The sequence below is a fragment of the Lotus japonicus genome, chromosome 4 (genome assembly GCF_012489685.1).
Source record: "Lotus japonicus ecotype B-129 chromosome 4, LjGifu_v1.2".
Classification (NCBI taxonomy): domain Eukaryota; kingdom Viridiplantae; phylum Streptophyta; class Magnoliopsida; order Fabales; family Fabaceae; genus Lotus; species Lotus japonicus.
The window spans coordinates 70542879-70568898 of NC_080044.1; the positions used below are offsets into that span (position 1 = coordinate 70542879).

Below are 26020 nucleotides of genomic sequence, written 5' to 3' on the forward strand. Positions count from 1 at the left end.
GCCTTTAGATATGCTACCGGGCCAGACCAGACTTTCAACAGATCAAGGTTTAGGCAGGAAAAAAAAGTCTATGATAGAGAATAGGCTAGACTCAGACTTTGAATTTTTGAAACAGACCAGACCTATTTAAGCAAAGTCTAGCCCATTTCTACTCGTAGGTGACAATATGGACTTGACCCGTTGGGCTAGCTTGTTTGGCCCGTCTTTTTGGCGGGTTGGGTTTGGAAGTTCAGCCCAACATCCCGCTTTGAACTCACATTCACCAACAAAAAAAAACCTACTTTTTTATGAGTTTTAGGCAAGGTGGGGCGGGCCGGCCTGTTGAGCCAACACCTGTTTTTTTACTTAAAAGTTGAAATATAATATAGTTTATTTTATATTGCTAGATATTATAAAAATAAACCGGGAGACTAAGGTTTCATTTCAACTTGAGACTCACTTTCACTTCATCAGTCACGATATACTTATGTCGTTCTTTTTCTTTTTCACTTCACGTCTTCACTTTTTTCTGTTTCCTAGTGATGGGCGAAGTGCGCCGCTCAGAAGGTGGAAGGTGAAATCAGGAAAAAGTGAAGACATGAAGTAAAGAAGAAGAACGACAAAAGTATATCGTGACTGATAAAATGAAACTGAGTCTGAAGTTGAAAATGAAACCTTAGTTTCCTAAGTTTATTTTTATAATATCCGACAATTTGTAAAAAAAAAACTATATTACATTTTAATTTTAAAGTAAAAAAAAGGTGTTGGCCCGACATACTATCCCACCTCGCCTAAAACTCATGAAAAAGTAGATTTCAATGTGAGTTCAAAGCGGGATGTTGGACTAAACTTCCCAACCCAACCCGCCAAAAAGGCGAGCCAAACAAGCTAGCCCAACACGCCAAGTCCATATTTCCCACCCCTATAAACTGCATAAGAAGCTAAAATAACCGATTACAAATTGACAGAAAAAAAATTACTAACTAAATAAAGTTATTCATCCAACTTGATCTTGAGCCTAACAACTATAAGTCTACTCGCATAAATGAGGTAGGCCTTGTGTATAATATAGTCACGAGAATATTACGATTGAAGGTTTGGCGAAACAAATTCAGGAGAATCATCCTGAACTCTAGTTAGGAGGATTTTTGCAAGACATCATTTTACATGAAGTTTCGTGTGTAATCCCCCCTTTGGAGTCAAAGTAGACCAAATTACAGATTCATTTGTTTGAGCATGATAATATATATATCATATATGAATGCTGGAATTAGGAGTTAGAAGAAAAAAATAAGGGAAGTTAAGTTCATACTCTGTATCCAATTTGAATAGTAATAGAATTTACACCCACCAATCCTTTAAGCTTTTCAGCAAACAATTGCTGCTCTTGATTCACCAATATCTTAAACTACTAGAAACTATATTTACCACCCACATCCAAGAGAATAACCTGAACCCATCGCACAAAGACGCGAGGAGAAATGCCAATTGAGATGCAAATTAGACCAAAACAGGGGAAGGTGCAAGTAGCACCTCTTCTAACATCCTCACCTAGAGCTATAAAGAGACTTAGTAGTATAGAGAACCAAATATGGAACAGTTTAATAAGCAACATCACCTCCAAATTGTATAAAGCATCCGCAGCCACCCTCTTTTTCAAAATCTCACAAGTATTGTTCATGTATTCTGGCGCGGTTCTCCTCCCACCATACTCTAGCATGCATCTCCCCAAATTTTTCTCGGCTGCATAACACATGAGAGAACACCCAGAAATAAATTCCATATAGCTCTAGACCAAAATGTAACCACCCAAAAACAAGGTCCAATATTATTAATAAGAAATTGCTATAAGAAAAGAGATTGAAACAGCCATGAGAGAAAAGTTAGATGTGTAAAAATGAGTTGTGAAAACTAAGGCATGCATGTCCAGGGGCATATCAGAACGTGAGAGTAGCTAATCTTATGGCATGTTTGGAAACTAAAATCAATTCTACATAATCAATTTTACTTGGTTAAAATTCAATTCTAACCAGTAAAATGATGTTTGGATGTACCAATAAAATTGATTTCATGGGTCAATAATCAATTTAACTTACCACCAGAAAGCCACAATAAATAGTTGATTTTGCCTTAAAACATAATCAATTATGGCATTTTACAACCGAATTTCATATCATTACCTTACATAAACTATTTTTTGTAAATGTATCCAAACATAAATCACATCATTTTAACTCCCATTTACCCTATGCAATTTTATTAGAATTAATTCCGTCCAAAATCAATTCTGCTACAGGCTCGTCCAAATACACACTTAGTTACACCATTAGCGTTTGTGGAGCTCACACTCATATGATAACACACCTTCCATATGAAACTGAGACAATTTGTGGGAACAGAATTTGTGCAATACTTGTTCCTTAACTCTTAAATTTGGTAAGGATCATAAAATTATCAACACAAGCGTACCTGAACCGGACTCGTCTGAGCTCCCTCTTACCACCTGGCAATGCTCTGATGGTGATGTAAACACCAGGCTCATCCTGCTCAACCCATTCAGTCTCCAAGTCACTAGCATTGCTGATTGATAAATCTGCTGAGCGATCAGCATCTCTGGATGAGCTACTTCTTATAGTAGAAGCATCCATTATTGATGATATCTCCGTCTTGGCCGCACTAATGGTGGAGACTTTTGGGGTTGAGTTCACGTCATAGAAATGCCGGGACTGCATTGAATGTTGATCAAAGGAATCTGAGGATGAGTATCCCATTCCCATCCCGGTTGGACGGTGAATAGTACGAGGTAGCCGTTCCTTGGTTAGTGGTGGTGTTACAGGGCTGTCTTCTGCTGATTCAAGCTTTGAGCTCTGTTATCAATCCAAGTTAATAAGAGATCATATTTCAAATTGTAAAATTCAACCAAAAGAAACTGAATTTAGTTATTAGAGGGATAAGAAGCAAGAACAAAGGAAGGGGTGGAATCACACAATAACTAGTGGATACCTTATAAAAATTGCCTATGATCCATCTCAAAAATTAACCACGAAATTTAGTTTATGTTATATGTACATCATTTGAATTATTTTAAAATAATACTGCTATCAATTTAAATGACTTTGTAATATTTTGGTGACCGAACAAAATACTACTTGCACCACACTATATACATTCACACTCGACACTCACTGGCTTTCTCTTCTATCATATATTCGCCTTCTTTTTCTTCCAATCTCTCTAATTTTCTGCTCACATCACCTTTCATATAATTCACTTCTATCTCTTTTATTTCTTTATGTGGAGGTGGAAAACTGTTGTGAACAAAACTTCAATGATACATATTGCACTTATTAACATTGCATCAAGTAACATGCTAGCAGCCAATTACTAATAAAGTTACTAAATTACCTCATCTTCAGACCTTGGTGGCGTTGGAAGAGGGAACGCTTGCCGGCTTAACCTTTGAACATTGTAAAGTTCCATAACCTTGTCATAGTTCTCAGCCCACCACTTCTGAGCTTGCCATTTGTTGAACATCTCTCGACTATACAAAGAAACAAACCAAACAATTTTTGTCACTGGTATACGGAATTTCATTAGAAAAAGGCCTCAGGCCCAACACACAGGCCCGTCAAATAAACATTTTAGAGTCCACATATAGGCTAAAAAACCAAAATTTAGTCCCCTTCTCTTTAGTACTATGAATAATATACAGGAAAAAATCACATAGGCTTGTGATGTGGGGTAGACTTGTGGAAAAATAATTATTTCATGTTAGAATATAATCAAGCATCTTTTACCATTTAGTGTATGAGTGGTCCGCGTGATACTAGCTTGAAGCTTTCAACTAATGTCAATTAGTTGCTGTTATTATTATGTTATTTTGTTGACCAAATTGCCTTGTTAATTTTTTAGTGGTTTATGACACTGTAATCAATCATGCTAAGACACACAGCCAGATGCTTTTTGACAAAGAATTCTCAGATAAATAATTAAAATTAAAACCGGCCATTTTACGTGTGGAATAATGGTCCTACACCTAAAATTGACCTTATATTTGGGGTTTGTCTATATAATCGAAAGCAAGTGGGTCCAAACTTAATTAGTGTCAACAGCATAACTAAGCGCACCAAATTAAAATATGAATTGATTTAGATGGTTGAATATGTTTTAATATTAGCTTAAGATAACAAGGAAAGAGAGAAAGAGAAAATCATGTGTTCGACCCACCAAATAGTACCTATCATATTGGTTAGGATTGCATCACAAGTCACAAAGTAGGGCCAACAAACACAAATGTCATCCATGCCTTTTATCTTACAATAATATAAGGAGAAAAAAAAACATCTAATTAAATAGACCTTAACCCTTATATCATGCAGACCTAGGAAGAGGTTCATATTTTTGTCTTTATATAATTTCTGAGGTGGATGATGATGGGGGCATTCACCAGCATATAGCTGATTAAAAGACAAAAAAGAACTGGAATAAGACGAAGACAAAGTCACGAAGAATCAGGCATGCCATGCCACACAGAAATTTGAAAGTAAAGGAAGCAGAGGAGTTTCCTCCGACCACTCGACAAATCTCGGTTAAAAGTTACAACATAATCAACAAACGACCCAACTGGGCCACCACCACTTATTGGCCACAATAAGTTCTCTTTAGGACACCTTTTGTCATTGCTTTTTGGCAAAGGCGTGAAATTTTACTGAGGAATGTGGGGTCCTGACCTTTACTATTCATATTTATGGAGGAGGATTCAAGCTTCAAATTGAGGAATATAGACTTTGGATGCTCATAAAGGTTGTAGTGAAATGCCCATAATTGTGATCAAGCTCAAACCTGTTCACACCTTTTGTTGTCAATTTCTGACCCTAAACAAAATGGCTAAGAATGACTGAAGTTCCAAAATTTGGATGAATTTTTCAGGAAATGATAATTATAAACTATACTGACTACTTTCTCAACTGAAAATCATATTTTGAGATATAAATTTATGAATTAAGGATTTGTACATTTTATTTATACAAACATCTTAATTAAGTTCTACCATATCATAAAATATAAATACCACCACCATATCATAAAATATATTTTAATTTTAATAAAATTTATAATAAATATTTCTAGAGTGTGGTCCTATATAGCAAATTATTTTACCTTGACAATACATCATAATTAAACCCAAAAAATTAAATTGCACTCATTACACTTAATTTGACAATCATCAAATATAGAAGGGTCTAAAAACTTACATTTTGCCATGTTATCTAGATTTAGAAAGAAAAAAACAAGAAAATGAAGCTATGTATCTTAATTAAAATTTATAACTTGTCTATATCAAGATTTACCTTTATGTGTGTCTTATATTTTTAGTGAATCTCACTTGAATTTTAATTAATCAATAAGAGAGTGTGTTTGAGAAAATGCTAGAAAGAGAAAGCTATTAGCATTTTCTTGTAATTATTTTAAATCCAATCACACACTTTTTTTAAGGTAATGCTACACTATAATGAATCAGAAAAATAAAATTGTATATTCTATATAATCAATTATTTAATTTTACATGTGCCATACAATATTTTCATGCATAATTGCTATATCTACCACCATTTTTTTTTTGTTAAAATATGCACCTACAATTCGACAAAATTAATTTTGAGAGACAAAAAGAAAAATAGTACTATTAGTCTCTTACTTATGAATCCCATTATGTTTTTCCTAAGTTGTTTATTTAATGTTTTCCCTAAATTATAGGTTATTCCTATTTAGGATTGCGTGTGATTTTACTTTACTTCTCCAATCTTCAGACATCTTCCCCAGAAAGAAAAGAGGAAAGCATATTACTGGAAAATTCAGCTAAAACACCACGCAAACCCTTTCCAGAAATCTAATGGCTAAGACTGAGAGGTGCCACCATAACTAACAACCTATGCAATGCAAAGATGAAAGCGACTCCATTAATGGGTTGTGAGAAATTGACTTGACTATCCACCTTAGCAAAAGGCATTCATTGTCATCATCACTACCAATACGGACCCAATCATCACCCAACACACTCACCGTCCGATCACTACCCAAAACGGCAACGATAACTACCACACCACGGCCACTGTCGCCCCTATCACAGACAAACACAGCAATGCATCACAATGTACGTACCTGAACCGTATACGCTTCAGATCGTTCCCGCCACGCGGCAATGAGACAAACGTGATCAGAACTCCCGGCTCCACCTGCGCCACCCACTCCTTCGGCTCGTTCTCCTCCACGAACAGCACCGCCACCGGCTCCGTCCGCCGCCCGCTGGCGGAATTCGGCGTCCCCTCCCCGCTTGATATCCCCTTCAGCCTCGCCTCCATCTCCTTCCCCCACGCCCCCCTCGTCGTCGTCGTCGAGCTCGAACTCCCTGTTCTCCGGTAAGACCACCGGAACCGGTCTGAGTCCGCGTCGGATTCAACCCGACCCTGCGTCGCCGGCCCCGTGCAGGGGGCGCAATGCTTGTACGCTCCTGAAGCCTTCAACGCCATATCCTTAATCTGAAAACACACATCAAATTCAATTACACTGAGGATTTTCGAGATTTCAATTTCTCATCGGTAGTTAGCTTCGACGGTTACCTGAGAAGTTAGGGATTTCACGGCTTGATTTTTCGCGGCGTTGTTTGGATCGGAATCTTCGGGTTCGTTCCCGGGTTTCTTTGGACGCGCTATGCACGTGAGCATTTTCGATTCTGTTCTCGATCGATTCTTCTCAAATTTCTGCAAAAATTGTAATAGTAAAATGAAAATTCCGATTCAATTCTACTATGCCGGCATTGCAGAATTGGAGTAGAGAGTGACGGTTGATTCACCGGAATTGGTAAAGCGAAAGAGAAGGAGTGGTTAGCAGAGCGCGAGAATCGAGGTTCCGGTGAGAGTAAACGACGGCAAGCGAAATTGCGCAGAGTTTGATGCGGAAGTTGAATTTACGGTATCAGAGATTCTCTGGAGAAAACAGGAATTGAATATGTGAAGATTGTTTTATGGTGGAGGGACTGATGAAACTGAGAAGAAAGAAGGAGGAGGAGGAGGGAGCATCGCGGCGGAGATGATGGCGGAATGCGGTGGCGGAAGAGAAAGGGACGGCGAGGGTTTTGGTTTGGTGATGGCTATAATGGTGGTGGAAGAGGAAAAGGTGTTGATTGATGTGTGTGAGTGACTGTAACTGTGCGTTTCGTTTTGCTTTTTGTATGTGTGTGTGTTGTGCTCTTACCGGTTACCGTTTTGTTAACTGGTCAGGCCACTTTTCGCGCTTGTTTGCTTGCTAATTGTTTGCTGTGTCTTCAAGGAACTTCCTTTCATCTCTTTGGACTTGGCCCATGGGCCTTGTAATGGTGGCCCAACACACAGCTTATCCAGTAGTATATCAATATGCACATTGTTGCATGAAAATTGAAGCCATATGATAAGAAAATAAAAACAATGCTTCCAGTTTTCAATTTGATTCATTTCTCTCAAACTATCATCTCCAGACTCCCACCTCCTAATGAAAGGAAAAAAAAAAGAGCTTACATCAATTCAATGGTGCAAAGTGAAGACAAAGAACAAGTTCAAGTGAGCATAGTCATGCTGATTTTTAGCAAGGTCGCATATGTGTTATAGAGTACGGCTATGTTGATGTTAAGCACAATTGGGCTCAGTTAAAGATGCAACGGGGTTTTTTCAACTTTAAATATAGGGTAAGGCCCTAAGTCAAACAACTTGATTTTTAGACTTGTCAGGGGCACATTTGAGTGTCGTGGAGGTATAGGAACAAGGAGAAAAACCTCAAAGACAGATCAAGGTATGGGAGAGTCGGTGAAGCCACGGCGCATCCTTCCTTTTTGTCGGCGCACTACAAATCTGGCAGAGTCGGGTCGTTGTAGGTTTGGGAGCGCCGGTTAAAGTTGTTCAATATCTTATCCGCTCATAAGTCTTATGACGCTTTGTTAATTTGGGGTTTGAGGGGCTTTTGTTTGTCTCAAGGGTTTTTACATCATGTTTAAAGCTGGTTGTTTCAGGTGAGTATGCATGCTTGCTCTTTATTTTCTTATGATTATGTGTATTATGGTAGCTCTTAGATATTCATTCTCGCATGTTGTAAGTACCACTTGGCAACCTTTTGAGTTTTATTCCATACACATTTGACCAAAAAAAAAAAAAGATCAAGGTATGGGATATGTGATGTTTGGATAGACATCCTTGAGGTTGTGATGTAATTGATTATGTGAACCACAATTTCAAATTTAACTATTTACTCCCTCTGTCCCTAATTATAAGACATAGTTTTACAATTTTCATGTTCCTAAATATAAGACTTATTCCATTAATCCAGCAAAAAGTATTATATTCTTTCATATACACCTTACATTTATTGTGTGTTTTCATTTCCAACATTTTAATTATCACCTACCATTAATGCAATGATTACTAGTGAGAAAAAATGACAACTGGTAAATATGGAAGAATGTATATATTTTTTAAAAATACACTAATTAGACACATTTAGTGCTTCCTTAATAAGCGCAATTTTTTGTATTAGGTCTTATAATTAGGAACAGAATGAGTAGTTTCCATATTTGATTGCGTCACGACATTTTGGTCAGGAACTGGATTAGAAAGAGAATGTGAAAGGATGCAACTAGATTTTAAAATCTTTACTTTACGAAGACAACTTATGGGCTAGGAGGACTACCCAATAAGCACCCATGTTTATGGGCTTAGAGGGCTATTTTTTTTTTACATCACTCTTTTTTTGTTACAAGCTTATAGGGCTATGATATCCCAAAACTCAATTTAAGCCCAATAAGCACTCATGCTTATGGTCTTGGAGGGTTATGGTCCCCTCACAACTCAATTTAAGCCCAACACTCATATTTATGGGCTTGGAGGGTTATGATCCCTTCATAACTCAATTTAAGCCCAATAAGCACGAGTGCTTGTGGGCTTGAAGGTCTATGATCCTCCTAGAACTCATCTTATGCTCAATAAGCACGCATGCTTATGGGCCATTATGTAGGGGAGTGATGAGACTATACACCCCCAAGCCTAGGACTGACTTAACGAATATACACAGGCGTAGAGGTCACATTTCACTATGGATCACTCACCATCAAGGGTCAGAGTAAGCAACATAATGATAAATATAACATCACATGATAACGAACCCTCAAATTCGAAGGGCATAATGAACCACTATCCATTACCGCTCAATAATAAGTGACAACAGTTACCATTATTTAGTATGTTATGATTATAGATACACCTCAACAGTCCAAGAGGCAAATGAGAGGCTTATAAGTAGGGGTGGGAAATAGGCTGGGTTTAGGTAGGCTTTACGTAAATAGTCCTAACATGTTTAAAAATCTTAAGGCCTGAGTCTGGCCTGTGGCTTGTCAAATGTTTTTTTTCGAGCCTGGCCTGACCTTCTTGAAAGCCTAGCTTGGCCAGGTAGCCTTTTTAAAGGTCCTTCACAACAAGAGTTTTACGTTTGCTAACAAACTTATATGTAAAAAAACTATCAAACTTATAAGCTAATGAGTTAAATTATACTAAAATAAATTTTTCAACAATCATACTTATAATATTATAAGCTACTAGGTGGAGATAAAATTAAAAGAGATTATGTTGGTTTCTTAGTGTCGGTAAGCCAATTTAAAATCACACTTCATATTAAGGTATTTAAATACGTCATGTATCTATTTCTAAATAGACTTATAACTTTTAGTCATTATATAAGTAATTTGCTTAAATATATAAAAATGTCAATAAGTATATTATATATCAAGATATTATGATAAATTTTTAATATATAAACATCATCAATGGTAAAATATAATTATACTAATCATATTTACGATGTATTAAAAAAATACTAATCATTTTTACTTTAATATGCTAGTCTATAAGGCTTACAAGACTTTTTGAATTGTCTGAGTCTAACTTTTTTAATTAAATAGGCTTTTCGAAAAGCTTAAACCTTACTTATTTACCAATTTAGCCTGGTCTGGCCTGGGCCTGTGGTAGGCTAGGCCATAGGTCCCTACGAATGACATGACCTATTCTCACCCCTACTTATAAGAAGGATCCGGAGCTAACAGTCACTTAGCTCATCCCACCAAGTTAGTACATTAAGAGATCAAGATCACGGCGATGGATAAAAAAATGTAGGATTGATTAATCTTAATTAACGACCAATTTAACAAGCCAATCATCACATCATTTAATAACAATTGATACATAGAGTAATAATTAAAAGTAACAATCTAAAAATAGTAAAAAACTAAAAATAGATTAAATACAAATAAGTTAAAGGTTAAACAAATCACGTATGAAAAGCAATAAAGAAGGCAAAACAAATCATTTTCACTCTAACAATGATGATGTGAGTTAGGTTTTAGTGTCCTTATCATTTAGTCTAACCCCTCAAATTTGAAAATAGCATACCTCAATCAAAACAGTTATAGTGTATGTAGCAGAAGATATATATGATGCTCAATTGTCCTCGTTTAAGCTCAGGTTGGAATAAACATTATATTATCAACTTCTCCATTTTTTACTCTAGAGACCTATTTCACCCACTCACCACAATCTGCCCTAGCTCAAATCATTATATAGATGAAATAGAAAATTTGTTTTACATATTTAACAATTTTCATTTGATGCTTCATTTTGTTCATGCAAATTGGTGGACTAGCAAAGAGTTTAAAATAATTTAACACTATTAATTTTCATAAATTGGAGTATTATATAAATATATATATATATATATATATATATATTCAAAACACGTGTAATTCATTAGGTGAGGACCACCTCGAAATTACATAACCTTTCTGGGTAGCAGTTCGAGGAAATGAGCAGAAACAAAGAGAGACCTTTCCTACAAAGTGCCAAAAAATTCACTGCTCACGTTCGCATCCGATTACGTCACCCCTTCATTCTCCACCGTTGATATCTGCAGTAACTCACCGATCACTACAATTCACGGCGCTTCCAGAAACAGCCAAGTGTTCGCAGCTCAAGATCACGCCACGTGTCCAAATCTGAAATCACTCTCCTCACACTCTGGGACCCGCACCTGCAACCGCGGGTGGCAGCACAGCCTTAAACAAATACCAGCCACCACAAATGGCCAACCAAACGCTTCCACGGCGAAGCGGCGACGATTCTCCCTCCCGGTCGACGGCGGTTAGGGTTCCGGTTCCGACGAGCTTCCGTCCATACCTCTAAGCCGAAGCTCCGCTCACAGCTTCTCTGAGCAATAATCGATTCCGCAAGCTCAGAGCCTCCATTGACGAATCTTCAGAGCATTTCAACGTTTATTTATCGACTTTTGAAAATCCTGAGGCCAATCTCTGGTTTCTCCGGGAGAAACGATGTCGTTTCTACGGCGTAGAAAGGCCGTTGTGAATCCCATTCCAGATCATGAGGAGGAGGAGGAGGAGAAGAAGAGGGAGAGAAAGGAGGAGAAGTTGAAGAATGGTGTGGAAAGGGAGAAGGTGAAGGCGAAGAAATGGTCGTGTGTTGATAGCTGTTGTTGGTTTGTAGGATTCATATGCTCGGTTTGGTGGTTCTTGCTGTTTTTGTACAATGCAATGCCGGCGTCGTTTCCTCAGTACGTGACGGAGGCGATTACGGGGCCGTTGCCGGATCCTCCCGGCGTTAAATTGAAGAAGGAGGGGTTGTCGGTGAACCACCCGGTGGTTTTTGTGCCTGGTATTGTCACCGGTGGGTTGGAACTATGGGAGGGTCGTCAGTGTGCGGATGGACTGTTCAGGAAGAGGTTGTGGGGTGGTACCTTTGGGGAACTGTATAAAAGGTACTTGAGCTTTTTGTATCCTTGTTTTCTTGTTCTGTTGATTCAATTGTGAATTTGCATGTGTTTGAGTAGGTTGATTGGATTTTTTGATTTATGAGTAAATGACAAGAATTGCTAAAAATGGCAAAAACTCATTTGAGCAAGCAGAGTTATAAGCTTTTGTTGTTATATGAACTCAGGTAAATGGTATCTATGCACCAGGGGAGTAACTTCTACTATGTCGCAACCGAACTGACATAGAGCCCGTTTGGATACGGACTAAAGAGCATTTATTGGCGTTTATCTAGTTGGAGCTTATTTAGTGCTTTTTTCTAGTAGATAAGCGCTAATAAGTGTGTTCTTTAGACTTTAGCCAAACAGACTCGTAGTATTAGTGTTCAACTATACCGTATTTCTCACTGATGAAAGAAAATAAGCACTTCATCAGAGACATGAGGGTTCATGTAGTGAACTCTAGGAGACCAAGCTAGAAGCTAGAGGACAACCTTTGTGGTGGATAGCATTGAAAGCCATCAATCTGCCTAGCGAAAGATAATGTAGTAGGATCAACTACCTATTTATTATAAAGCCTATTCCGGCTGTATAAGAAAACAAAAGTGAGCATGAGTTTTCTGTCACAAGCTCTTCTTCCCTTTATAATCCTAAAATCTATGATATCAAATCATTCGCCTTATATCGCCCCTATATTAATCCTTGCGTTAATCCCTTAATTCACGGTACTTGGTTTTACAATTGTCGTAGTCCAATTAATCAATATTAGTGCACATAAATGTGTCTGCTCCAGAAAAGGCGCATTTGCTTTGAACTCGGCCAGCCTATTAAGAGGCGATGTACTCGGCCAATCTTTATGCATGTACAACTTCCTTGCTGGATCCTTTAAACTGCCAATTCTTTGGTTGGTAGATCCTTTTTAGTTATGACTGATAACTCAAGAAGATAAAGCAGACCTTTTCTTGTATTCTTCTGTCAGAACCTACTGATTTTTATCAAGAAACATGATGTCATAAATACAACTCACTTACTTCAGTTACCTGTTTGTCATGTTAGAATAACATTACTAGGCAATTCCTCTAGGTTTGTACTTTCTCTTTTCCTTTTATATTCTCGTAATAATATGCTCATCATTCGGTAGAGCTAATTGTAAGGAAGAATTCTTCATGTAAGTTGATTTTGAGCCCATCCTATTACTAGCACTCCTGAAAGTCTGTCTGTCTGGCGGAATTTGGGAAGTTCTGTTTCTAATGTTCAATGGAGCGTTACCATTACAACACTTATATTGCCGTGTAATTAACCGTCTTTGTTTTTTTAAGGCAAATCATGCTTCCATCAAGTTCCTTAATTTTATGGTTGTTTAATGACTAACATGCACTTCACCTTCTGCAGGCCATTGTGCTGGGCCGAACATATGTCACTAGATAATGAAACTGGACTAGACCCACCAGGGATTAGAGTTAGACCTGTATCCGGACTTGTAGCAGCTGATTATTTTGCACCTGGTTATTTTGTCTGGGCAGTTCTAATTGCTAATTTAGCTCGCATTGGGTATGAGGAGAAAAACATGTACATGGCTGCATATGATTGGAGAATCTCATTTCAGAATACAGAGGTAGCTCCGTAGTTCTCATTTACGTACAAACGATTTACAGTTTTCTGTACTGGCATGTATTTTTATTGTCACATTCATTTATGGTATACCCTCAGATGGGCTTATCTTTTTCTGCTTCATTTGGCCAGGTCAGGGATCGAACTTTGAGCAGGATGAAAAATAATATAGAACTCATGGTGGCTACAAATGGTGGTAAAAAGGTGGTTGTTATTCCACATTCAATGGGTGTTCTGTATTTTCTGCATTTTATGAAATGGGTTGAGGCACCAGCACCAATGGGTGGAGGGGGTGGGTCAGATTGGTGCGCCAAGCATGTTAAAGCGGTGATGAACATTGGTGGACCTTTTCTTGGTGTCCCAAAATCTGTCGCTGGACTATTCTCTATAGAAGCCAGGGATATTGCTGTTGCCAGGTTCTTATTTTTACCACTATAATGTAAATTCTTGGTCCGTATGAGTTCTTTATTTTTAAAAAGATAATTAAAATTGTAGTCCATTTCTCTCGGCAAGTAGGTTGTGGGTGATGTTTTTATATCTGCAGAGAATGGATGGGAAGTCTCTTTCAAAAGAACAATAAATCTCCATTTGAGTGCTGTATTCTGTTGCCCCTTGAAAGCTTTCATGTTTTGATCAATATTTTCTTAATACGTTCATTATCTTTAAATTTTATGCAAACTACTATTTTCCTCCCAAAACTAACTTACACTGTTAATCATTTTGTGAGATTTTGATACATGGATTTTTTTTCTCCTTGCAGTGTGTGTTACAATAAAATTTCTGCAATTTTGATTGGTGATATTGATATAATTATGAATCATTTTAACTGTAAATACGTACATCATATATATAAATGAAGTCTTCATTCATGAATGCCTACCCCCATGCAGGGCTTTCGCACCAGGTTTTTGGGATAAGGATCTTTTTGGTCTTCAAACTTTACAACATCTGATGCGGATGACCCGGACATGGGATTCAACCATGTCGATGATACCAAAAGGTGGGGACACTATATGGGGTGGTCTTGATTGGTCACCTGATGGACACTTTAACTGCAGTGCAAAGAAGTTCAAGAACAATGATACTCATAGCGCATTTAAGAGTGATGAAGAGAACCGTGACATGAAAAATATCAATTATGGGAGACTCATATCATTTGGGAAAGATATCGCTGAGTTACACTCCTCCAAGCTTGAGAGGTTGGATTTTAGGGTAATATTTCTAATTTGTATTTATTATATTGGTTATAGTTCCTTGTTTTAACATTCAAATAATATTTTATTTGCAATCAATCTGCAAGGGTAGGCATACCTGATTTGTCCTTTTGAATATCAGGAATTCAGATATGTAACTTTAAGTATTTAGTTAAATAGTTGAGCTTTCAGTTTGTGGATCAAAATTCAATCTTATATAACTTTCTATCATTTACCATTTTCCTATTTTTAAATTGCTTTGTTATGCCTATAAAAGGTGACCTTTTATTTGCCCTCAAGTTGAAGTGAAACTTCACTCCTTTATCAATTGCATTACTGATGGACATTTCTCTGTATGTCTCCTGATAATCTCAAACTATGGATACTTCTTTACTACGTGCTGTTGGCATCAATTGCTTTTATGATTGCCAATGCTACGAGTTTCATGTTATGTTCATTATTATAATTGACAGGGCGCTCTGAAGGGCAGGAACCTTGTCAACACATCTAATTGTGATGTCTGGACAGAGTACCATGAAATGGGCATTGAGGGCATCAAAGCTGTCGCAGATTACAAAACCTACACAGCTGATTCAGTTTTGGATCTGCTTCAATTTGTTGCCCCCAAGTTGATGAAACGCGGAGATGCTCATTTTTCCCATGGGATTGCTGATAATCTGGATGATCCAAAATACGAACATTACAAATATTGGTCTAACCCTTTAGAAACAACGTGAGTTTCTCCACTCCAATTTTTTTCTTTTGGCTTGTTCCTTACAAAAGATGAACCTCAACTTATAGCTATTATTTTTCCTTCTACACTAGTCTTGTTGAACATTTTTTTACGTTATACAAGTTAAGCCCACCAATCTAGTTTCAGGTGCCTTGTTGGGTAAAGAATCCCACTTCTTGTGTAGGGTTTAGCTACTGTATAGATATTTTATAATCTGGATTAATGGAACTAATGGTTTCTTGCTATTGCTATTATTTATAATGTCATGTCATGCTATATTTGATGATACACTGCTTCTATTGTTTCTGCTGGTGGTTTGTGTTATTTTAAATTTTCTGTTCTGCTGCTGCAGATTGCCAAATGCTCCTGATATGGAGATTTATTCTATGTACGGTGTTGGGATCCCAACTGAAAGAGCTTATGTCTACAAGTTAACAACTCAATCTGATTGCAACATTCCCTTTCGGATTGACACATCAACAGATGGTGGAAATGGGGATTCATGTCTAAAGGATGGAGTTTATAGTTCTGATGGTGACGAAACTGTTCCTGTTTTAAGTGCTGGTTTCATGTGTGCAAAAGGTTGGCGGGGAAGAACCCGCTTCAATCCTTCAGGAATCCGTACATACATAAGGGAGTATGATCATGCCCCTCCAGCTAATCTCTTAGAAGGCAGGGGAACACAGAGTGGTGCTCATGTTGATATACTGGGGAACTTTGCATTAATTGAAGATGTTATACGAGTGGCAGCTGGATCCTCTGGTGAAGACTTAGGTGGAGATAGAGTATACTCCGATATTTTCAAATGGTCTGAAAGGATTAATTTAAAGCTCTAGATTCACATGTAAGTTCACTCCTTGAACTCCTGACATTAATTTGGGTTCAGCATAAGTATAGCTTTACTTGGTATACTTCCATGTGCTATCTTAAGCGAAAATATTTATTCTAATACATGTTAGAAATCAGGGCAATATTTTGATGCTTCTCATATTTCATTCATGAACTTTGTGTTGAATTTCTTGTGGTTAGATTTCTAGTCTAAAGTCTAAACTAAGCAAGCATTCAACCAATGTTTTAAAAATGAACTAGCGGTGGTTCGAGTTGTTAAATTTTCCGTTAGACGGCTATCGAACCATGATTGAGCTGGATAATGTTCGAACTAGAGACAACTGGTTCATGGTTCAGTTCATGGTTTGACTGGTTCAAACGGCTGGCTTGGTTTAGTTTTAAAATATTGCTTTCAAAACTTGAAGGACACTGATAGACCTATCAGTTTAATTTATAGATACCATAAAAACTTTGGCTCCTGAGTCTCATAAACGGAGAATCAATATTTTAGCTTTAAATTATGGTGTTGATCAGTTGGTATATAGACTTCTTTTCAGTGTTTAAATTTCTTTTAGAATCTATTTTCAGATGACAATTTTCTGACCGGATCACTATCTTCACATCATTACTTCAGTTCGAGATCGAGTCCTATCAGCTTCAACCCTTGTGCTTTAAGGTAGAGTTAGTGGTATTGGTATGAGCTCCGGAGCTGGTTGACCAGTATTGTTGACAGCAGCAGGCTTGCTCTTGTACTCTGATTTATCTGTGTAGAATTTCATGGTTCTGGGGAAGTGTCATATTTGTTTACAAGCCCCATCCCCAAACAAAGAAGGAAAAAGAAAGGATCCCAAGCTGTTCTTACTTTTAGGTGCACTCTTCTTGCTTGATGAGATTTTGATCGATTCCATTCATTGATTTGATTATTTTCTAGTGTATAAGTGTTTAGTCAGCTCCAATTTTCACCACATGGGTTTTTCATACGCTAAATGGACTAACTACCTTGGTCAATAAAATTCTGAAAAAATCATGAAGTCCCTTCTTTTGTCAATATAAGATCACGAGGTCAAAATATATGAGTAACACTATCGTTGGTTATTGTTGCTGATAGTAATATTGATACTAATAGTGTGTTAGATCCCATTGACCTCATGATTTTTTTTTTTGTCTATATGAAGGTGATAGTAATAGTGTGTTCGATCCCACCATACCTTCCAATTTCCATAATATTGGGTTTGCAAATGCTTCATTTTAATTTGAAGCCAGAGATTTACTGTATGCCTAATCCTACAGTAAGTTCTGATTGGAGACTTATAACATTATGATGATGTATCTGGGTGTGTTTGTGTGCAATGGGGAAAAAAAGGTTGGAATGAATCAATTCCGTTGCAATTGCATACAAATGTTATTTAGTTTTGCTGCTATTTTTCTTTTGAAGTAAAGCTGGCGATATATTAATCTGAAAATTAAGAGTCCACAAGTAGAGCATAGGCAACACAAGGAGGTGGGTCATCCCACCATAAGTTAGAAGGGAAATTGCAAGCAATGGAAGCTAGAGTGTGAGCTACTCCATTGGCTTGTCTACTAACATGGCAAAAGGAAATAACAGGGAAACTAGATGCTAATCTTTTGCTGCTATTTTATTGTTGCAGGAAAATAGTAAAATATTAGTGGATAATATTATGCTCAAAATTTAAAGATAACACAGCTTTACAACTCAAATTGAGAAAAGATATTCCAACAAAAAGAATCACTTCATCCAAAACTATTTCTACTTTTTAATTTTTTAGCCAGGATGGATAGCCAGCAAGCTTTCTGTTACAAAAACATCATTCTTTCTCCTTTATGCCTAAAGAGGAATAAACCTCCACATTTTGATGAAGTAGGGAAAGAACTTTCAAATTTTAAATACATCATTCTTTCTTTAGATGTGTAGTGGTTTATTGGATTGCCTTTTTATTTATTGTTGACTTTTAAAAGAAGCGTCAACTTTGCTTTTGCAAGAAGAAAATGTTTGCTCACTTAAAGAACACAAAAATAAAAAATGATTCGCAACCTTTCATGATATTTTGCTCATGTTTTTGGTCTAAATTGTTTGATTTGATCCTTCCAACATTCTACTACTTAAAACTATTTTTTTTGAAGTTGATAATGATGATTGGTAATTTTTGCTGTATGTTGGCATGGAGTGATATGTTGAAACACTAGTGATGGTTAAACTCTGTTGTTATTGAAGTTTGATTATGGTGAAAATGCAATAGTTGCTTTCGACTTAAAATTGCTTTTCTCAAACCATCACTAGTGTTTCAACATATCACTCCATGCCAACATACAACAAAAATTACCAATCTTCAACCATAACAAAAAGTTGATTGAACATAGATAGATTACCCATCATATCATAAAGCTGTGAATACAATCAAATAAACAAATTTCAATTATTGTGACAAAAAATTGAGACTCTCTCATACACTGACAACAATTCTTGAATAATACAAGTATAACATGAAACAGAATCAGAAAATTGGATTGGATCTCACTTCACTTTCTCTTGGTCCTCTTTTGGGGTCTCATTCTCCAATTCGGCGAGGGCTTGTTCTTCGGCGCGGAGAATGGGTTCGTAGTAATCGGCATGAGCATCCATACACTGCTTGAGCCTCGCCGTGACCTGAGCGCACTTTTCGACGAGGTCCTCGTTGTTCTTCTCGGCTTCTTGCACGCAATTTTCCCAATCGATGAAGGAATCCTTGCAACCACCGCCTTTCATGAACAGGCAGAACCCGCACTCGCCTTCTTCTTCCTCCTCATCGTTCTCTGTTTCCGCTTCCGCCGCCGGAGAAGGGAGTTCGGGTTTGTCCTCAACGGGTTGCTGCTGCGGCGGCGTGGACATTGCTTTGCCTAAGTAGTAGATCGATACAGTATATATTATTATATTTTATAAACTATTTCGTTAAAAAAATTCATTATGGTAACAGTTTTATGTAAGTGAAGATAAATAATGTATGTAAGTGGAGATAATTTTTTGTGATGAACAAAACGAAGGCGGCCCAAGGGTTAAGGAAGGTTCTTTGGGCCACTCAAATAACTACGAAAAATAAATAAATGATTATAAAAAAAAGATAACTACGAATAATATTATGAAAAATTTCATTATAGAGAGAGAAGGTAGAGGTGGTTGATGTGTAGGCTAGGGGAATTAGGTTTGGTACCCCACCTATTGGGTTTCCCACCCCACTTTATTTAATACGGGATTTAAAGTTCCGTATTTAATATGAATAATACGGAACTTAAAAAACCGTACTGTATTTGAGCATATGTGACACATTTTCAACCATTCATTGCATATTAAAAAAATACGGAATATTAAATTTCGTATTGAATACGGAACTTTAAATCCCGTATTGAATAAAGTGGGGTGGGAAACCCAATAGGTGGGGTACCAAACCCAACTCCCGTAGGCTAGCTGGTGGGTTCTGTATGAGAGTATTTATTTAAGAGGACTGTGTTTACCACTGTACTTCAACAACAAAGACAAAGAGAGACCATTATAGAGTGAGAAACAGGGGAAAAACTGCACTCCAGTGAGGTATTGGAATTTACTTTTGTCTGTGCCTCTGTGGGAGTCCAAGTTGTGAGGTTTAAAGTTGCTGTTTGCATGTGAAGTTTGAGGTCAGCTTATGCTGTTATTGTTAAGGTATTTTCTTTTGGAAAGTAGATAGAAACTGTCTCATTCTCAGTTTTATTTTGGCATTGTGGATGTCAAATAGTTCTTTACTAATTCTGAATTGATCTAGTTTTACTTTAGAACCTTGTCTAGCATGCTGTGTTGTTTTAATTTTTCATTTCTTGTTCCTGGTATTCTCTGGATTATGATATAAATATAATTCTACTATGTTGAACATGCCACTTCTGGTTTTTTTATGCCACCTATTGTTTAGTTTTGATGAGGAGTTGCCATAATAGCAAGACAGTCTATTCTTATGAATGTCATGAGCTTGATTTGGGTTCTGATATAGTGTGTTGACAGTAAAAAAATGACTCCTCTTTGAACAATATATTACATTTGCCCCTCTTTCCCTCTCAAGTTTCAGAAGCCATATCTCATGCACTGTACATTTCTGGTAGAAACTAGTAGAATTATATTGGAATGTGAATTCTTAATGGTGGATATTGGAATCCTAATTCCCACATGCCTTAGAAATTGGTCCTTTTGAAATTTAACTTCCATATTGAGAAAGTAGGCACCTCAGATTTGCAACATCAACATGATAAAAAGAACTTTTTTAAAATTCTTCGGCAAATAAGGGTTTTATAGAAATTTAATGAAAGGGCTTTCATATGGTTGGAGACTTGGGGTACTTAGTTCTCTATTCAGATTAGTTGAAGTTCTACCTGATGATTGAAAATAGGAGCATCAAATTCTATGTCATCAAATCTTCTGTTCATCTGTGCTATTTGGTAATTGCTATTAACAAAATATGAAAATTTGTTGTGACTATCCTTTTGGGTAACTCTCTGATTTGAGAATTAAGATTAAATATGTATGTTCTTTATCTTTGAAAATATGTATCTCCAAGAGTGACAATATGTGCCTTTCATGTGCTGTTGTTCCTCTTATGCATCATGCAGTACATTTAAACTTCCTTCAGTAGGATTATGAATTGAATATTCCTTGCGCTACTTTGCATCTAGACCAGTTTAACTTGAAACCGCCCCTCTTTCAGGTCGATCCAAGTATTCGCTAGTGGAAGGTTAAATTGAGCCACTCCTCTTGTTGAATCATCCTGATACTGTGCACAATTGTACATTAGTTGATAATAGTCACAAAATGGTATGCATAATGCTGCTTATGGATTCACTGCTTGCAATTTCATTGATTAACTCTTTCCTCTGATTTTAGGCATGCGCTCCTTATCCTTATGGTGATCCTTTTTCTGGTGTTTCATTAGTTGCATATGGACCACAAGTTAGTGTAAGTTTGTCGAGTACATTTTGTTATGCTTTTGCTCTTTACAATTTAGATGCAATTTATGAAGCCTGCTATTGGTGATTTGAGATTGGAGATTGGGCTATTGATAATTAACATGATGCCTGCTATTACACTTTCATTTCTGAAGTACAATATATTCACATGAAGTCAATATCATTTTAGATTTATTAGAATCCACCCCAAATGTTATTGCAGATGCCGGGATTAGCATCCTCCAGAATAGCGTTACCACTTGATCTTGCAGAAGATGGGCCTATTTACGTGAATGCAAAACAATACCATGGTATACTGAGAAGACGACAGTCACGAGCAAAGCTTGAGGCTCGAAACAAACTCATCAAAAGTCGTAAGGTATATGGTTATTATATGTTAATTACAATGTATCTGTTATTTTACCATTGCAAGTAAACATTGGAGGAGTCACTCTGAGTACCAAACTTAGAGATGGAACTTGAATACAATAGAATTACATGTTACATTATTCATTCTAGTGAATTTGAAGTCATGTGCAACTGGACAGCTTACTTTTCTTTAGACTAAAAAAATTATTTTACACCCCTGATTTCCCTCATTTTCTAATTGATTGCAGCCATATCTTCATGAGTCCCGGCACCGCCATGCATTGAATAGGGTTAGGGGATCCGGAGGTCGCTTTCTCAGTGCCAAACAGAAGCAGCAGTCTAATGCTGAACGTGTCAATGTTTATCTAAGGAAAGATGCATCAGAGGTTGAAAGTCATGCCTCAAGAACTGGAAAAAGTGCATCTTCTATCACAAATTGCTCTGGCGTAACAAGTGTTTCCAGTAACAATGTAAACATTTGGCAGCCTGAGCTTAATTTCTTAGGGAACTCCGCAAACATGGGTGCGGCATTACATTGCAGTGGAGGTCTCAGCTTTGGTGGTGGAACTCAGCAATGTCCGGTTGGCCAGTGAAAGACGGAACCGAGAAAAATCAAGATCAGGCAAATCATCCTTGGCTATGTCACTTTACTCTGTGTTTCATGTGCTTTTGAGAGACTCTGCATCAGAACTTTAACCTTAAGTTGCTATTGCTTCCTCTATTTTGTTGAACTGGTTCTAGAAAGTTTGTGTTTATAGATTGGTCTTATATTGGAAGATTGATAGAGTGGTCTTATGTTAAGCACTTCCATAAATCATGTTTTGAATATATCTTGTTAATGAGACCTAAGATTTGTGGTGTCATGCATTTTGATAAAAGTTGTCAAACATTCAAATTGGATCAAAATTAATGGTGATGCCATGATGATGGGAGAGAACCAAGACCAGCTAAAGAAGACAACCGTATCAAGCAATATGGTTATGGTTGTTATTATTTCCTTAAATAGCGCCCTCATTCTTTACATGCCTTTCTAATTTTGCAAGCTTCTTAATGACTAATGAGTTTTGAGAAATTATCACTTCAGACACTTCCTCTATTCAATAATTATGAACTCCACCAAACATTGACTCACGCCAAGAGTGTGTTTGTTTGTGAAGTGAAACCATCAAACTTTCGTTTTCTCCAATTTCAATAAAATAGAAACGGGAAAACACTTTTCCTAAGACAAAATCGCGAAAGTAAAAATTGGAGCCTTAGAAAAATGTTCGTCCACTTTAATAAATAGTTTGTATGTACTAATTCAGAATATTAGGGACAAAATATTTTTTCTTTGAAGAAAAAAAAAATCTACATGCGTAAAAAAAAAGCCTATGAATATCGGGATTGCACGAAACCACAATGTACAACCATTTTCCATATGCGTAACAATAGACATTCCAACCCTTTTCAAGGTTATAAACTCTTATTTATAGTATTGTTTACACTGATTTTTCGTAAAATCACATGTAAATTAATTATTTCAAGGATCAGATCCTATTTCATGGGCTCTCCAAGTCCGACGGCTTACAGGCAATTTATGTGTGTTTTCAAGAGTGAAAACAAAAGTGAAGAAGTTGTCCGGTGACAACTTGAAAGAAACAACACTTCGGTGAGTATTGCAATAGATGTAGAAACAAGTAGAAATTTAAAAGAAGATAAAAAAGATCGCAAGGAATCAAAAGGTAATCAAAGATAAAACAAATAAGAACGAAGCAAATTCATTACTGGAATGGTAAATGGTGGAAGGAATCCGTCTACTGCACACTCGTTGAAGTCGTTTGCCATAACCGTGGGCTTGAAGGCTTTTTTAGAGCTTTGCAGTCATTTAGGAATCCAACCCCTTGTTCATATTACAAACTGATATTTATAGAGCTTAAGAGGAAACTGCTACTCTAATCCTACGGTGGAGATTAAATCTTAGAAAATAACTCCCTACATTATAGCCACATACTTGGCATAATTACAAATAAAATAACTTGCAACAACTTGTGTCAACTTCCCGTAGCTATACTTCAGGTAACTCCTTGCACCACTTCCACCTCCATAATTGCCACGTTCCACTTTCTTTGACAGTTGCCATCTTTTTCCTTGTCTTTAGTCGAGAACTTCACCAATCAATTAGACAACTTGGACACATTAAAAAATAGTTGAATTGATAACCAATACCATGAACAATGCTCCATCAACATATAATTTCGACACCAAAACCAGCACCATATTTCGACTAGAAATTATAAGGTTCTGGCACATGATATATATAAAATTTTGGTATCAACAGAGGCCCCCCAAATGTTGTTGCTCGAAGGAAGTGAGAGGAATAACATTTGAATTGCAATACCAAAATTTGAACAAACACTTCATGGCCTTCCATGATTATTTAGCCATTTCCCATTTGAATATTCTTTGAGTTCTCCTTGTACAGTTCCAATTCAGATTCTGTGGACAGCACCATATTCTTTCAACTATGAATATTTTCAACGTCATTTTGAGACTTCAAAAGACTCTTCTTGAACTTTAACTTGGCCAAATTGGAAATCATGAGGCCAATTCGAACTTGGTGATGCCATTAAGCCTTCCACAACAATATGTTCATTAGCTTTAAAACGCAGCCAATTTTTTCTGCGGCTTTGAAAAACCGTTTAATTTCATTTTCGGCTATGTGAGCCGAAATTCGAACTAAGTGCTTGAAATTACTTCATCCAATTCCCTTTCGTGGAAGTGATACTGAATGTATCATGTATGGAATTTTCAGACTTGTAATTCCAAAACTTGAAGCATGAACATCCATAAAAACCAAAATTTTCGAACACACATGCCCTGCTTCAAACTTGAAATGACCCTCCTTCTAGCGCCAATTTGTTTACACTGATTTTTCGTAAAATCACATGTAAATTAATTATTTCAAGGATCAGATCCTATTTCATGGGCTCTCCAAGTCCGACGGCTTACAGGCAATTTATGTGTGTTTTCAAGAGTGAAAACAAAAGTGAAGAAGTTGTCCGGTGACAACTTGAAAGAAACAACACTCCGGTGAGTATTGCAATAGATGTAGAAACAAGTAGAAATTTAAAAGAAGATAAAAAAGATCGCAAGGAATCAAAAGGTAATCAAAGAGAAAACAAATAAGAACGAAGCAAATTCATTACTGGAATGGTAAATGGTGGAAGGAATCCGTCTACTGCACACTCGTTGAAGCCGTTTGCCATAACCGTGGGCTTGAAGGCTTTTTTAGAGCTTTGCAGTCATTTAGGAATCCAACCCCTTGTTCATATTACAAACTGATATTTATAGAGCTTAAGAGGAAACTGCTACTCTAATCCTACGGTGGAGATTAAATCTTAGAAAATAACTCCCTACATTATAGCCACATACTTGGCATAATTACAAATAAAATAACTTGCAACAACTTGTGTCAACTTCCCGTAGCTATACTTCAGGTAACTCCTTGCACCACTTCCACCTCCATAATTGCCACGTTCCACTTTCTTTGACAGTTGCCATCTTTTTCCTTGTCTTTAGTCGAGAACTTCACCAATCAATTAGACAACTTGGACACATTAAAAAATAGTTGAATTGATAACCAATACCATGAACAATGCTCCATCAACATATAATTTCGACACCAAAACCAGCACCATATTTCGACTAGAAATTATAAGGTTCTGGCACATGATATATATAAAATTTTGGTATCAACAAGTATCTAGAGCAATGATACACAAATATTTAAATAGTGCAAACCACAATAGACATTCCAACCCTTTTCAAGGTTATAAACTCTTATTTATAGTATCTAGAGCAATGATACACAAATATTTAAATAGTGCAAACCACTCTTGGACACCTCACTTTTGTGGCGATTTATAACTGCCAAAATACTTTGTGACAGTTAAAAACTACCACAAAAGTAAGTGTCTGATAGTGATTTGCACTATTTGGATGTTCACCAATCTTTTTTGTATAGTATTTAGAAAATGATCCCCGCTATTTATCACGACAAATTAGAGCACGACATCGGATAATTTCAAAATCAAATAACACTGGTTATGCATGTCATGGTGTACATTAATTGCGCAATTAAGCATTTCCGTTGCAAAATAACTACTGTTTTACTACTAGAAATAAATTTAGGGCTAACACTTTGTCTGACTTTGGAGTTTGAACATGAGGCTTCAAAATCTTCAGAAGTACTTCGATTTAACTTGTCATACATTCAAATTCCATAATTGTTATGAATGTAAGTTTGTGATTCTCATCATGTGTACTACCCAAAATCTTAAAAATGTGTCATTGGCCATGACTCACCTCAAATTTGGTACGCCATCGAATAACTTAGACATGATTGTCTTGCCTCGATTCCAGTAATTTGAACTTTGGCCTTCATGTCATCTCCACGTTCCGATCATCAACTTGTGAACTCCCTAGGTTTGGTTTCGAACTGACCTAACACTTCTAGGCCAAGCTATTTTTCCCGCTC

The 26020-nt window shown here is 36.8% G+C and overlaps 4 protein-coding genes across 7 annotated transcripts; 2 read left to right on the forward strand and 2 right to left on the reverse strand.

Moving 5' to 3' along the window:
- Positions 1–1270: 1270 nt before the first annotated feature.
- LOC130713694 (protein Brevis radix-like 4) lies at positions 1271–7348 on the reverse strand. Of its 2 annotated transcripts, XM_057563488.1 has the most exons (6): positions 6833–7347; positions 6600–6740; positions 6142–6518; positions 3385–3520; positions 2449–2846; positions 1271–1722 (listed from the first exon to the last, which is right to left on the reverse strand). In XM_057563488.1, exons 2-6 carry the CDS (start codon positions 6702–6704, stop codon positions 1644–1646), a joined length of 1095 nt encoding a protein of 364 aa, XP_057419471.1. In that variant the 5' UTR covers positions 6705–6740; positions 6833–7347; the 3' UTR covers positions 1271–1643. The 2 variants fall into 2 exon arrangements, with proteins under 2 accessions (XP_057419471.1, XP_057419472.1); XM_057563489.1 differs by having other exon boundaries at positions 6600–7348.
- A 3655-nt stretch (positions 7349–11003) lies between these two features.
- On the forward strand, positions 11004–17114 carry LOC130710590 (phospholipid:diacylglycerol acyltransferase 1-like). 3 transcript variants are annotated; one of them, XM_057559915.1, is made up of 7 exons: positions 11004–11820; positions 13204–13426; positions 13555–13838; positions 14313–14634; positions 15089–15348; positions 15701–16192; positions 16752–17114. In XM_057559915.1, the coding sequence occupies exons 1-6, from the start codon at positions 11378–11380 to the stop codon at positions 16182–16184; spliced, it is 2016 nt and encodes a 671-aa protein (XP_057415898.1). In that variant the 5' UTR covers positions 11004–11377; the 3' UTR covers positions 16185–16192; positions 16752–17114. The 3 variants fall into 3 exon arrangements, with proteins under 3 accessions (XP_057415898.1, XP_057415899.1, XP_057415897.1); XM_057559916.1 differs by having other exon boundaries at positions 16811–17114; XM_057559914.1 differs by having other exon boundaries at positions 11022–11820; positions 16765–17114.
- A 1431-nt stretch (positions 17115–18545) lies between these two features.
- Positions 18546–19206, reverse strand: LOC130710591 (uncharacterized). The gene has a single exon (XM_057559917.1). The coding sequence runs from the start codon at positions 19061–19063 to the stop codon at positions 18710–18712; it is 354 nt and encodes a 117-aa protein (XP_057415900.1). The 5' UTR covers positions 19064–19206; the 3' UTR covers positions 18546–18709.
- Positions 19207–20495: 1289 nt separating this feature from the next.
- LOC130713274 (nuclear transcription factor Y subunit A-7-like) lies at positions 20496–22365 on the forward strand. The gene is made up of 5 exons (XM_057563056.1): positions 20496–20528; positions 20936–21004; positions 21074–21145; positions 21359–21514; positions 21753–22365. Exons 1-5 carry the CDS (start codon positions 20496–20498, stop codon positions 22095–22097), a joined length of 675 nt encoding a protein of 224 aa, XP_057419039.1. The 3' UTR covers positions 22098–22365.
- Positions 22366–26020: the final 3655 nt, after the last annotated feature.